Source organism: Chelonia mydas, chromosome 1 (assembly GCF_015237465.2).
Source record: "Chelonia mydas isolate rCheMyd1 chromosome 1, rCheMyd1.pri.v2, whole genome shotgun sequence".
NCBI lineage: Eukaryota > Metazoa > Chordata > Testudines > Cheloniidae > Chelonia > Chelonia mydas.
This window is the reverse complement of record NC_057849.1, coordinates 267,736,951-267,750,098: the sequence shown is the minus strand read 5'-3', so window position 1 is coordinate 267,750,098 and position 13,148 is coordinate 267,736,951. Positions and strand designations below refer to the sequence as shown.

Below are 13,148 nucleotides of genomic sequence, written 5' to 3'. Positions count from 1 at the left end.
AAATTATACAAGGGCTTTAATATGATACTTGGACCTTAAGAAGCCCAAGGAAAGTAAGTTTTAAACAAATAAGATGGGGAGTCTTATGTTACCTTGTAGTGTACTGTTTGTAGTGTCCTGAATCCCTGGTGAGATAAAGGGGGATTCTCATTGTAGCTCCCACAGCCTTCCAGCCAGGCCCCTGATTAACCAATGTGCACTCGGTTCAATTGCACAGGGCCCCATCTCAGGAGCAACCAGCTGACCACCCAGACAAAAAACAACACACACACACAAACCCGAGGGCCAGGAAGCGGCAGGGTGTTGCATTGTGGGGGGGAGGGGTCCCATCTGTAAGCTGTGTCAAGAGCCCTTGCAGTGTACGTGCAGGATGGGCACCCTCCAATTATTCCCTCTGCAGGCCTCCCACTCCAGGTAGGGGGCTCCCAAAACTCTTTAATCCAACCCTGCTTCCTACAGGTGGCTAGTCCATGACATTGTTAGCTTCTAGAAGCTATTGCTGTTGCCTCCTGCAATAAACCAAGTCATTTTCAAACCAAAACATTTCAGAACAAACACTCAATGAACTATTTTTCCAGTCTCCAGATTGCCTGTAAGTGAAAGTTCTGGCTGTCCCCGTCTGACCTGTAACCCTGAGAATAGAAATGCATTTTGAGAGACTGTTCATTTCAAGACAAACATTCTGAGCATGGAATTTCCTAACGGCACCAAACCTTCTGAAGTTAACCTTTCATTTAATGCTGGCCCTGAGTGCTCCTATCTAGGGCATCAAAAGTAACACGCAGGGTGAAGACACCAGATATAAAAGGCTGATGAGTGGCCAGTGATAGCATGAAAGCGTGTGGTCTGGAGTCAATACAGCTAAGCATTATACAATAAGAATATTGCGGGTAAGAGAGAAGAGGGACAGACAAGAGGAAAGGGCAGGAAGGGATAAGGCCTGCAGAAGAGAAAGGAAGTGATTCTGGAAGAGACTAGAGTAGTGAGACAGGACCATGCAAGGAATAAAAAGAAACAGCAGCAGGGTGGAAACCTGTAGAGGGAGCCCTAAAGATAGACTGAGGTGCAAGCTCCACACTCTGGGCGTTCGATCCAACAGACTCCCAGAGCTCGAAATGGTTTGCAACATTCCAGGATCCCTGGGTTTCCCTATTTCCCTTTGAAACCATCACCTTTGCTTCTGATGCATGATCATTCATTGTTTATACTACCAGAACACCGAGAAGCCCCAATCAGGACCGGCGCCTCCATCTTGAAGACTTCAAAATGTACTCATAAAAAATAACTTGCCCTTAAAAGACTTTTATTTCACTATTTCTTCTCTTATCGCCAAGCTAGTGAAGGAAGTTGAGTCCACTCTGTGTTGTGTAGTTACTGAAGGACCTTTATAATGCCATTAACATGAAAATCTGAGTTGCATCATGTAGGCACAATGGGGTGAGACTTTGTACAACTGTTTTTAAGGGATCCAGATGAACATTGGAATTTACCCTCGTTATGTATCTGCAATTGCCATAGGGTTAATATGCCCCGGTGACCCATAAGTGAGTTGTTTGGTCGACAGCATGCTGCTCTTTGTAGCTGCATTCAAAGATATATGATCTGAGTTATTTTGGCAATGAGAAACTGCTGGTCTTTTATTACCACAATTATGAATGACCAAAATGACAAAGCAGAATACCTTTCAAGTCTGGAGTGTGTGAGAATACAAAAGAGACAATGAGTGGTGGAGTGCCAGATTTGGAGGCCTGCTTAAAATGTACCACATTACACAGATTTGCTTTAGAACGGAAATTACTGGTCCTCAGAACAATCATGCTACTGTTTTGTTTTTCTCCACAGAAAGTACAAGGATCCTTGATGTCTACCTCTTTCTATTCAGTGATTTCCTATTAATTACCAAAACTAAACGTAACAAAAAGGTAACAATGGGCAGAAACAGTCACACTTACTGTATGTGCTTTTTGCATCCTGGAAAATTTTTATGCAAGTATTTTGGAAGAATTATTTTTAAGAGAAAAACGCAAGTGAAATAATGTATATGAAGGACAGTAATAGATATTTTTAATATAAATAGTGAAGAGTAAAACACACCACAGTAGTTCTTCAGGGCAGTTTAAATGATAGGAGATGTGTATAAAGATGTGATGTTATAGGGCTGATATGGTGTCCAAAGTGTGTATTATTGGACATTTCTTTAATTCCTTTACCGTTCCCCCAGTTCCCGTACCCAACATACTGGATCTTTAAAGTCAACTGCATCTTCTGAAGTGTGCTGGGCACTTTAATGATACATATCAATTCTATAAACTTGCAGTCTTTTGTGTAAAGGGTGTCAGAAATCAGAACCTTTGGGAGCTAACGAGGAAAAACAGAGAGAAATAGGGAAAATGTGAGCCTCGTGGAAAGAAGAGCAACATACTCAGAAGCTCTGGGTTCTATCTCTGCCACTGCCCTCGCCAGGCATAAAATGGGAGGAATGATACCTCCTTTGTAAGGTACTTTGAGATCTGCTGATGAAATGCACTTTATAAAAGCTCGGTATTATTAATTATTCACCACCAAACAAGCACTTGGCATTTGAAGCTCCAATGTCTTTGAGTACAAAGTCAGTTAAATTTATGAAGATCGTGTAATGGTTTAGCAAAGGTGACATGCTGTAATGCAATAGATGATTGCAGGAGACACGGTCTGAATTAGAAATGGTTTTAAACAAACAGCAGTTGTCACATTTTTTAGGTTTTGAAAGAGCACAGGTTAGAGTCTATGCCAGCAACACATTCCCAGTCATATGGTTTTCAACCAGGGGTACATGTACCCCTGGGGGTACGCAGCAGTCTTCCAGGGGGTACATCAACTCATCGAGATATTTTCTTAGTTTTAATACAGTCTACATAAAAAGCACTAGCAAAGTCAGTACAAACTAAAATTTCACCCAGACAAAATGAGAAAGCAATTGTTCAGTAATAGTGTGCTTGTGACATTTTTATGTCTGATTTTGTAAGCATGTAGTTTTTAAGTGAGGTGAAATTTGGGGTACGCAAGACAAATCAGACCCCCAAAAGGGGTACAGTAGTCTGGAAAGGATGAGAACCACTGCTCTGAACCACACATGCAGGCCCGTAGGAGGCTTTGCCCTGTGTATGCGTGAATCATGTTTCAGAGGCGCTGCATCACGTGTGTGGCCCTTTGCAAATTCCTCATTATAGATGTCAGTACCGTGCCACCCATATGGGCTGCACAGGGTCTACACTTGGCATATTTTCTAGCAGCGATAAACCCACAAGTGTGAAGAGAACAGTATCCTGTGTTAAACAAGGCATTTGAAAAAAAACTAGTATGGTTTGTTTTGTACACTTAGGCTTGACTGTGATTTTTAATATGCAGGTTAGCTGCATACTTTGGAGGTTGCTCAGATGATAACAGAAAAAAAATTATTTTGTGGCTTAGTATATATGTGAGGCCTCTAAGCACATTCTGCGGGGAAAACAAGTTGAGAGAGATGTTTAGTGGCTAGAGTTTGTAAACATATAGAGGAGGTGGGTGACTATATAATCAAGTGCTTTCCCTTCCCATTTTCAGAAATACGGGGGCTCAGACGTCAGTTTAATACCTGTATGCCCTTCCTTTTCTCCTGAGCTGCAGTCTTTGGTAAAAGATGGTGGTTCTTGTACAGTCCTGGACCAGCCCATTCCACTAGACAGACTGACACTCAAAAATATTGATCCACTCCATGTGACAGGTACGTTTCATGTGTTTTGTATATTTTGTAAGGCAGCTTTCTATGTACAGTGTATACATAGAGCCCCTGGCCTTTGCACCACATGCACCCGCCCGCTCACCTCTCTCCTGCCCCAGCATAGAATGGCTCTGAAGGGAGGCCTGCCACTAGAGAGCTCCCATGAGAGTCACTTGCCTCCTGAATCATGGGAGTAGGGAGTGGGGGGAGTTCCAAGGATGACAGCAGAAACCATGCAAGTCACTGGAGCCTATCTATTGAAATTTGTGTTGCTTTTCACTGTGGCTTTGAGAGAAGGAGAATGCTATAGACAGTGGCCAGCATTGTCCCAGGGCTATGGAGCCCTATAAAGTGACCCTAGAGTTTTGGGAGGGGAATTTACCACCTTTAATGCTCTCTTCAGTTTAGAGCCTCCTAGAGCCCAATGCTGAGTTACAGAAATAACACAGGACCATCTGTTAAAAATGTTTCGGTCCCGCATACAAGTCAACTGTCAAAATCCTACTGCTTGTCCACTGAGCAGTCTAGCCCCCCAAATCCACAGATATTAAAAATAAATCTGAAACCCACCGAATTTATGCTAGCCTGGAGGTTCATCCATCCTGACTCATCGGCATTCCACACCACTGCCAAGCCAGGCAGCAAAGAGAAAAAACACAACTAACGAGGAGATAAAAGCACTAGCATCAGAATTTAAAAACAGTGGCTTCCTAAACCTGCTGTAGACACTGTCTGTCTCTCCGTGTGTGTCTAAATGCATCTCTCTACCAACACAGCCTGAATCCAGCACACAAATGGCCTGTGACTTGCACTGCAGCCAGTAGGTGAAGGTAAGAGCAACCTCTGCCTCGCTGATCTTGAGTGTGCTAGTTTGGGGCATAGACAGATTCTTGTTGCTCAAGAAACCTCTTGGGCATGTAATATGTGAAATCCAGTGAGCCGGACTATTGCAATGAAATGAAATGTTTGCCAGTGGACCGTACTTTAGCTGTACAGCTAGTGCTCTATCAGATCACATGGAAAAGCTGCAGCAGATCTGGAACCACATCATCAAAGTGTTGAGTCGTATGTCTGTCTCCCTCCTGCCCACGTCCCCCCTTCAATCCATCAATGAAGATAGACAATGCCCCACTTGTTTACTTCTGCCATTCCTGTCTCTGTGCCATCTTCCATGCTGCCCACTGTGCATTGGACACCTCTATATCCCAGGACACCGGGTGTCCACTTCCTTCCCATTCAGATCCTTCTAAAGACCACAATGTCCACAAACCCTAATCATCCCAGAACACCTCTCTATCACCATGTCACACTGCAGAAAACAGTAATTCAGAATAATTCATTAAACTATAACTTAACCTCCTCTCTGGTCTCTTAGTGCATCTTGTCTCCTCTGAGTCTGTCTTTTAGAGTTAAAACCCCCCAGGGAAGGGACTGACTTCATTTTTGTGTCTGGTATAAATGCTGGACACCTCACTGGTACTTAACAATAATATATAATAATAATGGGGATAATGCTATCACATGACAGATGTAGTGGCCTCTGATCTAAGCAGAAGACCTTAAGCATAAAGTTTCCTTCACATGGTGATGGGGGATTTCAACTACCCAGACATCTGTTGGGAAAATAACACAGCATGGCACAGATTATCCAACAAGTTCTTAGAATGTAGTGAAGACAATTTTTTATTTCAGAAGGTGGAGAAAGCTACTGGGGGGAAGCTGTTTTAGATTTGATTTTGACAAATAGGGAGGAACTGGTTGAGAATTTGAAAGTGGAAGGCAACTTGAGTGAAAGTGATCATGAAATGGTAGAGTTCATGATTCTAAGGAATAGTAGGAGGGAGAACAGCACAATAAAGACAATGGATTTCAAGAAGGCAGACTTTAGCAAACTCGGGGAGTTGGTAGCTAAAATCCCATGGGAAGCAAGTCTAAGGGGAAAAACAATTGAAGACAGTTGTCAGTTTTTCAAAGAGACATTATTAAGGGTACAAAAGCAAACTATCCCACTGCGTAGGAAAGATAGGAAGTATGGCAAGAGACCACCCTGGCTAAACCAGGAGATCTTCAATGATCTAAAACTCAAAAAAGAGTCCTACAAAAAGTGGAAACTCAGTCAAATTACAAAGGATGAATATAAACAAATACCACAAGTATGTAGGGACAAAATTAGAAAAGCCAAGGCACAAAACAAGATCAAACTAGCTAGGAACATAAAAGGTAACAAGAAAACCTTCTACAAATACATTAGAAGCAAGAGGAAGACCAAGGACAGAGTAGGCCCGTTACTCAATGAGGGGAGAAAGACAATAACAGAAAATGTGGAAATGTCAGAGGTGCTTAATGATTTCTTTGTTTCGGTTTTCACCAAGAAGGTTAGTGGTGATTGGACATCTAACATAGTGAATGCCAGTGAAAATGAGGTAGGATCAGAATCTAAAATAGGGAAAGAACAAGTCAAAAATTACTTAGACAAGATATATGTCTTCAGATCACCAGGGCCCTGATGAAATGCATCCTAAAATACTCAAGGAGCTGACTGAGGAGATACCTGAGCCATTAGCAATTATCTTTGAAAAGTCATGGAAGACAGGAGACATTCCAGAAGACTGGAAAATGGCAAATATAGTGCCCATCTATACAAAGGGAAATAAGGACAACCCAGGGAATTACAGACCAGTCAGCTTAACTTCTGTACCTGGAAAGATAATGGAGCAAATAATTAAGAAATCAATTTGCAAACACCTAGAAGATAATGAGGTGATAAGTAAAAGTGGGCATGGATTTGTCAAGAACAAATCATGTCAAACCAACCTGATAGCTTTCTTTGACAAGGTAACAAGCCTTGTGAATAGAGGAGAAGCAGTAGATGTGGTATATCTTGACTTTAGTAAAGCTTTTGATACTGTCTCACATAACCTTCTCATAAACAAACTAGGGAAATACAACCTAGATGGAGCTACTATAAGGTGGGTACAAAACTGGTTGGAAAATTGTTCTCAGAGAGTAGTTATTGGTGGTTCACAGTCATGCTGGAAGGGCACAATGAGTGGAGTCCTGCAGAGATCAGTTCTGGGTCCGGTTCTGATCAATATCTTCATCAATGATTTAGATAATGGCATAGAGAGTACACTTATAAAGTTTGCGGACAATACCAAGCTGGGAAGGGTTGTAAGTGCTTTGTAGGATAGGATTAAAATTCAAAATGATCTGGACAAACTGGAGAAATGGTCTGAAGTAAATTGGATGAAATTCAGTAAGGACAAATGCAAAGTACTCCATTTGTACACATACAAAATGGGAAATGACTACTTAGGAAGGAGTACTGCGGAAAGGGATCTGGGGGTCATAATGGATCACAAGCTAGATATGAGTCAACAGTGTAATGCTGTGGCAAAAAAAGCAAACATAATTCTGGGATGTCTTAGCAGGAGTGTTGTAAGCAAGACACGAGAAGTAATTCTTCTGCTCTACTTTGCACTGATTAGGCCTCAACTGGAGTATTGTGTCCCGTTCTGGGTGCCACATTTCTGGAAAGATGTGGACAAATTGTAGAAAGTCCAGAGAAGAGCAATAAAAATGATTAAAGGTCTAGAAAACATGACCTATGAGGAAAGATTGAAAAAAATGGGTTTGTTTAGTCTGGAGAAGAGAAGAGTGAGAGGGGACATGATAACAGTTTTCAAGTATGTAAAAGGTTGTTACAAGGAGGAGGGAGAAAAATTTTTCTTCTTAACCTCTGAGGATAGGACAAAAAACAATGGGCTTAAATTGCAGCAAGGGAGGTTTAGGTTGGGCATTAGGAAAAACTTCCTAATTGTCAGGGTGGTTAAGCATTGGAATAAATTGCCTAGGGAGGTTGTGGAATCTCCATCATTGGGGATTTTTAAGAGCAGGTTGGACAAACAACTGTCAGGAATGGTCTAGATAATACTTAGTCCTGCCTTGAGAGCAGGGGTCTGGAGTAGATGACCTCTAGAGGTCCCATCCAGTCCTATGATTCTATGCTAAATTCATTATGAGTTCAGATTAGTGCAAAGTAACAGCATCAAAGAGGAGAAGAGGCAGAAGCAGTAAATAGCTCCTCCCTGTGAACATAGGTAGGCAGTCTAATTTCTTGTAAAAGGCCAAGGATTAGAACTGAATCACTCAGTCTCCAACATTGCTGTTACAGCATAATTTCATCCTGGGGGCAGAGTTTAAATGAAGGATTTAATTCTTAGAGAGACAAGGGGGTGAGGTAATATCTTTTATTGGATCAACTTTTGTTGATTAGAGAGACAAGCTTTTGAGCTTACACAGAGCTTTTTTGCAGGTCTGGGAAAGGTACTCCAAGCATCACAGCTAAATGCACGGTAGGACAGATTTCCCAGACCTGAAGGAGTGCTCTGTGTAAGCTCAAAACTTGTCTCTCTCACCAGCAGAAATTGGTCCAGTAAAAGATATTTCCTTATCCACCTTTTCCTCCTAATAACCTGGGACTAACACAACTACAACAATACTGACTTTCATTCTTGTAATTTATTGGCAGGACTTTGTAGTTAATATTCTGACTTTGATCTGAAATTCAGTTATTAATGTCAATATCATTAAGTTTCTCCCCACAAGCGGCTGACTTCCAAGTCAACAGTTAAACATGGCCTGGGAAGATCCTGAGTCGGGGGAAAACTTAAAGAAGTATGGGCTGGATGAATGGACTACAAGGTGGATAGAAAGCTGGCTAGATTGTCGGGCTCAATGGGTAGTGATCAATGGCTCCATGTCTAGTTGGCAGCCGGTAACAAGCAGAGTGCCCCAAGGGTCAGTCCTGGGGCCGGTTTTGTTCAATATCTTCATAAATGATCTGGAGGATGGCGTGGATTGCACCCTCAGCAAGTTTGCAGATGACACTAAACTGGGAGGAGAGGTAAATACGCTGGAGGGTAGGGATAGGATACAGAGGGACCTAGACAAATTGGAGGATTGGGCCAAAAGAAATCTGATGAAGTTCAACAAGGACAAGTGCAGAGTCCTGCACTTAGGACGGAAGAATCCCATGCACCGCTACAGACTAGGGACCGAATGGCTCGGCAGCAGTTCTGCAGAAAAGGACCTAGGGGTTACAGTGGATGAGAAGCTGGATATGAGTCAACAGTGTGCCCTGGTTGCCAAGAAGGCCAATGGCATTTTGGGCTGTATAAGTAGGGGCACTGCCAGCAGATCGAGGGACGTGATCATTCCCCTCTATTCGACACTGGTGAGGCCTCATCTGGAGTAGTGTGTCCAGTTTTGGGCCCCACACTACAAGAAGGATGTGGAAAAATTGGAAAGAGTCCAGCGGAGGGCAACAAAAATGATTAGGGGACTGGAACACCTGAGTTATGAGGAGAGGCTGAGGGAACTGGGGATGTTTAGTCTATGGAAGAGAAGAATGAGGGGGGATTTGATAGCTACTTTTCACTACCTGAAAGGGGGTTCCAAAGAGGATGGCTCTAGACTGTTCTCAATGGTAGCAGATGACAGAACAAGGAGTAATGGTCTCAAGTTGCAGTGGGGGAGATTTAGGTTGGATATTAGGAAAAACTTTTTCACTAGGAGGGTGGTGAAACACTGGAATGCGTTACCTAGGGAGGTGGTGGAATCTCCTTCCTTAGAAGTTTTTAAGGTCAGGCTTGACAAAGCCCTGGCTGGGATGATTTAATTGGGGATTGGTCCTGCTTTGAGCAGGGGGTTGGACTAGATGACCTCCAGAGGTCCCTTCCAACCCTGATATTCTATGATTCTATGATTCTATGAAAAAAGCAAATCTTCTTTGGGGGTCAGGAGGACTTGCACTACCCCAATCCTTGACTATCCATGATTTGTGAGCAATTTTTTCATGGGCTTTTTCCAGTACTAACATATGGGCTGGCATTGCACCAAACTCAGGAGTAGGAACTCTGGGACTAGTGCAAGGACAACTAGATAGGAGAAGATATGAGCTACTGTAACCCACACACCTCCTGGGTATGGTGCTCTGTCCCTTCTAGTGGCACCAAGACCACTTAGAGATTAATGAGTCCGCTCTACAGCCTTAGCTAAGGGCCAGATGGCTCCAGAGGTCCCGGGTTCGATCTCACCCACCAATGACTGGGGTTTGTCGGCATTATACTACCCCATCAAATGTTTTCTAAAAGCCAGCAAGGGGGACTGAAGCCTATGAGGATTCATTTGGGAACTTTGAGCAGTGGGTGATTTCACTGCCTATGATCTGGGATATGATGTGACAGGACCCACCCCCCAGATTCCCTCATGGTCTGGCAGTGGGATTTTTAGAATTAAGTAACTGGCTAGTGCTGGTGTTAGAGTGCAAAACATTTATAACTTCAGCTGATTGTTTCTGGCATTAAGGAATGGCCTGTGCTCAGCACTAGCATTAGAAGAGGCATTTTTATATAATTTCCTAATGATTTCAGAAAATATTTTGTGCCTTAGAAGGTTATGAAGTGGTTCCCCACTTAGATTTTGACGTCTACACCCCAATGAAATGGATGCGGAAGGGGAGTTCCCAGCTGCTAGAGAAGAGCTGCTGCAAGGCTGAACAAACAGCAGCAGCACAGCGGACTACATTGTGAGAGTTGTCCCTCTGCAACAGAAAAGGGAGTCGGGGGTGGGGGGGTGATAAAAAGAAATCTTAATATACAGAATATTGCCGCCACACCCAAAAGTAGCAGGGTTCAAAATTTCCCCTCAGTTTACTCTTCTGCAATGTTGAGGGAGCTCATGGGGACAATTTGGCTGCCCGTTTTAATGAGATATTTACAATCATTAAAGCTGTCTCCGCAGTGATCTGAGAGGAGCAGACGCTGTGCCTCTCGTGCTGCATGAAGAATATTTAATGGGGATTTGACGAATTCTGCTAAAACCCTGAGCCTAGTCCAGAAGCAATTTTCAATCCAGTGCTTCTTTATTTTCACATTTTCTCCCACCCTCAAGCCTACCAATGCACACACTGCTTGTTTCAGATTGTGTCCGGAGCAGCTTTTATTTGTATTGCCATAGTGCCAAGGATCACAGTCCTAGTCCAAGGCCCCATTGTGTTAGCTGCTGTGCAAACACAGGAAAAGCTGTCTGTGCCCCAAAGAGCTTACAGTTCACATGGCAGCTATCTGTGATCTGACCCTCAATTTTTTTTAATCCATTGGCAGGGTTTCTTTCTTTAAACAATGAACAGAGAATGGAAATTTTTAGCCCAAAAGATAAATGTCCTAGAAAGTCATGAGCTTGTGAAAACAGAGAATGGAACTGACGGAAATTTATATGCAGCCTGCAGGATAGAGTTCACTGCTGGTAACTTTCGAGTGTTTAATATTTTGAGAACTGCTCTCAGAGCTGTATTTTTATTGGGCTATGCTGACTTGCAGCGGTCAAATTAATCACAATTTGATTAAGCTTGATTTTTAGTCTAATAAATAGATTAAGCTTGATTTCTGGTCTAATAAATAGAGCACATCTGTCATATTACTGAAGGCAGGTCCTATCCTGGAAAGAAATCCAGCTGACTGCAGAAATATTCCATTGCAATAGTAAGGAAGTACCCTTCAGAGCAGAATTTATCAGCAGACAAGAGCTGTATAATTACACACTCTAAGTCTAGCCTCAAGCCTGCCACATGTCAGTCCAATGACGAGAAGTCTTACCCTCATAATGCTAGGAAGCCTGTCCTAAAGGCAAAACTATACTCAAACACCAGGGCCATGTACTAGAGATATAAGAGTAATAGTGGAAATCTGTCTTTGAAGGTACATAAGGAGCAATATGCCTAACATCACTGCTCTGAATTTAAACGTTGCAATTCCTTATGATCTCTCTCTATTGAGAATCCTATACCTGTAAGCTGGAAGGATCCTTCCTTACAGACACAGATATGTTGCTCCAGTAAAGATTACTAGTCTTTACTGCTGTGAAGTGTAGATTCTCTGTCATTGATGTTGAGAGTCTCTTACAGTAGTTCTGAAAATTTCATCTTTAAAACTGAATAGCTGTATTCCCTGTAGATCTCAGAAGTAAGGGTCAAGAGTTCTGAGTTATATCCCCAGCACTGCTATGGATTTGCTGTACTTACCGATTCGGGCCAGTAATTTAACCACTCTGCAGCTCACTTTCCCCAGCTGCAGAATGGGGATTATATAACACTTATCTGCTGGTATCTCCTAGGAGTGTTTTAGGTCTGTTTGGCACTTTGATGAGAGGCATTTTATAAGAGCAAATACTACATAAAAGCACACTGCTCCAAAGCAAATGGTGTAAACTAAATGGTTATCAAAAAGGTACCTCAAATATAGCAAATTTAGAGATGACTGGCATGTCTTGGCAGCCTGAACTCTGCATTGTCCTCTGGGATATATGCTTTTGTCAAGGTTCCTTCCCCACTCTGAATTCTAGGGTACAGATGTGGGGACTTGCATGAAAGATCCCCTAAGCTTATTCTTACCAGCTTAGGTTAAAAACTTCCCCAAGGTACAAACTTTTCCTTGTCCTTGAACAGTGTGCTGCCACCACCAAGTGTTTTAAACAAAGAACAGGGAAAGAGACCCTTGGAGACGTCTTCTCCCAAAATATCCCCCCCAAGCCCTACACTCCCTTTCCTGGGGAAGGCTTGATAATAATCCTTACCAATTGGTACAGGTGAACCCAGACCCAAACCCTTGCATCTTAAGAACAATGAAAAATCAATCAGGTTCTTAAAAGAAGAATTTTAATTAAAGTAAAGGTAATAGAATCACCTCTGTAAAATCAGGATGGTAAATACCTTACAGGGTAATCAGATTCAAAACATAGAGAATCCCTCTAGGCAAAACCTTAAGTTACAAAAAGACTCAAAAACAGGAATATACATTCCCTCCAGCACAGCTTATTTTACAAGCCATTAAACAAAAGAAAATCTAATGCATTTTCTAGCTAGATTACTTACTAACTTTACAGGAATTGTAAGGCTGCATTCCTGATCTGTTCCCAGCAAAAGCATCACACAGACAAAGCAAACCCTTTGTTGTCCCCCCACCCCAGATTTGAAAGAATCTTGTCCCCTCATTGGCCATTTTGGGTCAGGTGCCAACGGGGTTACCTTAGCTTCTTAACCCTTTACATGTGAAAGGATTTTGCCTCTGGCCAGGAGGGATTTTATAGCACTGTATACAGAAAGGTGGTTACTGTTAGAGAGCTTATTCCTTCACTCTCCCACTTCCCTGGTCCTTCTCGCATGAACAGAGAGCAACAATACCCGAAGTCCGAAGGTGCAAACAATTCGATGTTTATTGGGGTGAACTTCCAGCAAGCTTAAATACAAGTTCCTTTTTCCCTATTTTCGAATCCCAACTTACTTCCTGTTTGCCCCTAATTTATATAGTAATATTCTTAGCTATACCTTAACCAATCATTCTACTGAAAT

General features: G+C 42.4%; 1 protein-coding gene across 1 annotated transcript in view; it reads left to right on the top strand.

Moving 5' to 3' along the window:
• The window catches only part of PLEKHG7 (pleckstrin homology and RhoGEF domain containing G7), a 62,619-nt gene that overhangs the window by 29,860 nt on the left and 19,611 nt on the right, over positions 1-13,148 (top strand). Inside the window, exons 12-13 of the mRNA XM_043546975.1 lie at positions 1,843-1,922; positions 3,583-3,742. Coding sequence (XP_043402910.1) covers positions 1,843-1,922; positions 3,583-3,742 — 240 coding nt within the window. The remainder of the gene's footprint in view (positions 1-1,842; positions 1,923-3,582; positions 3,743-13,148) is intronic.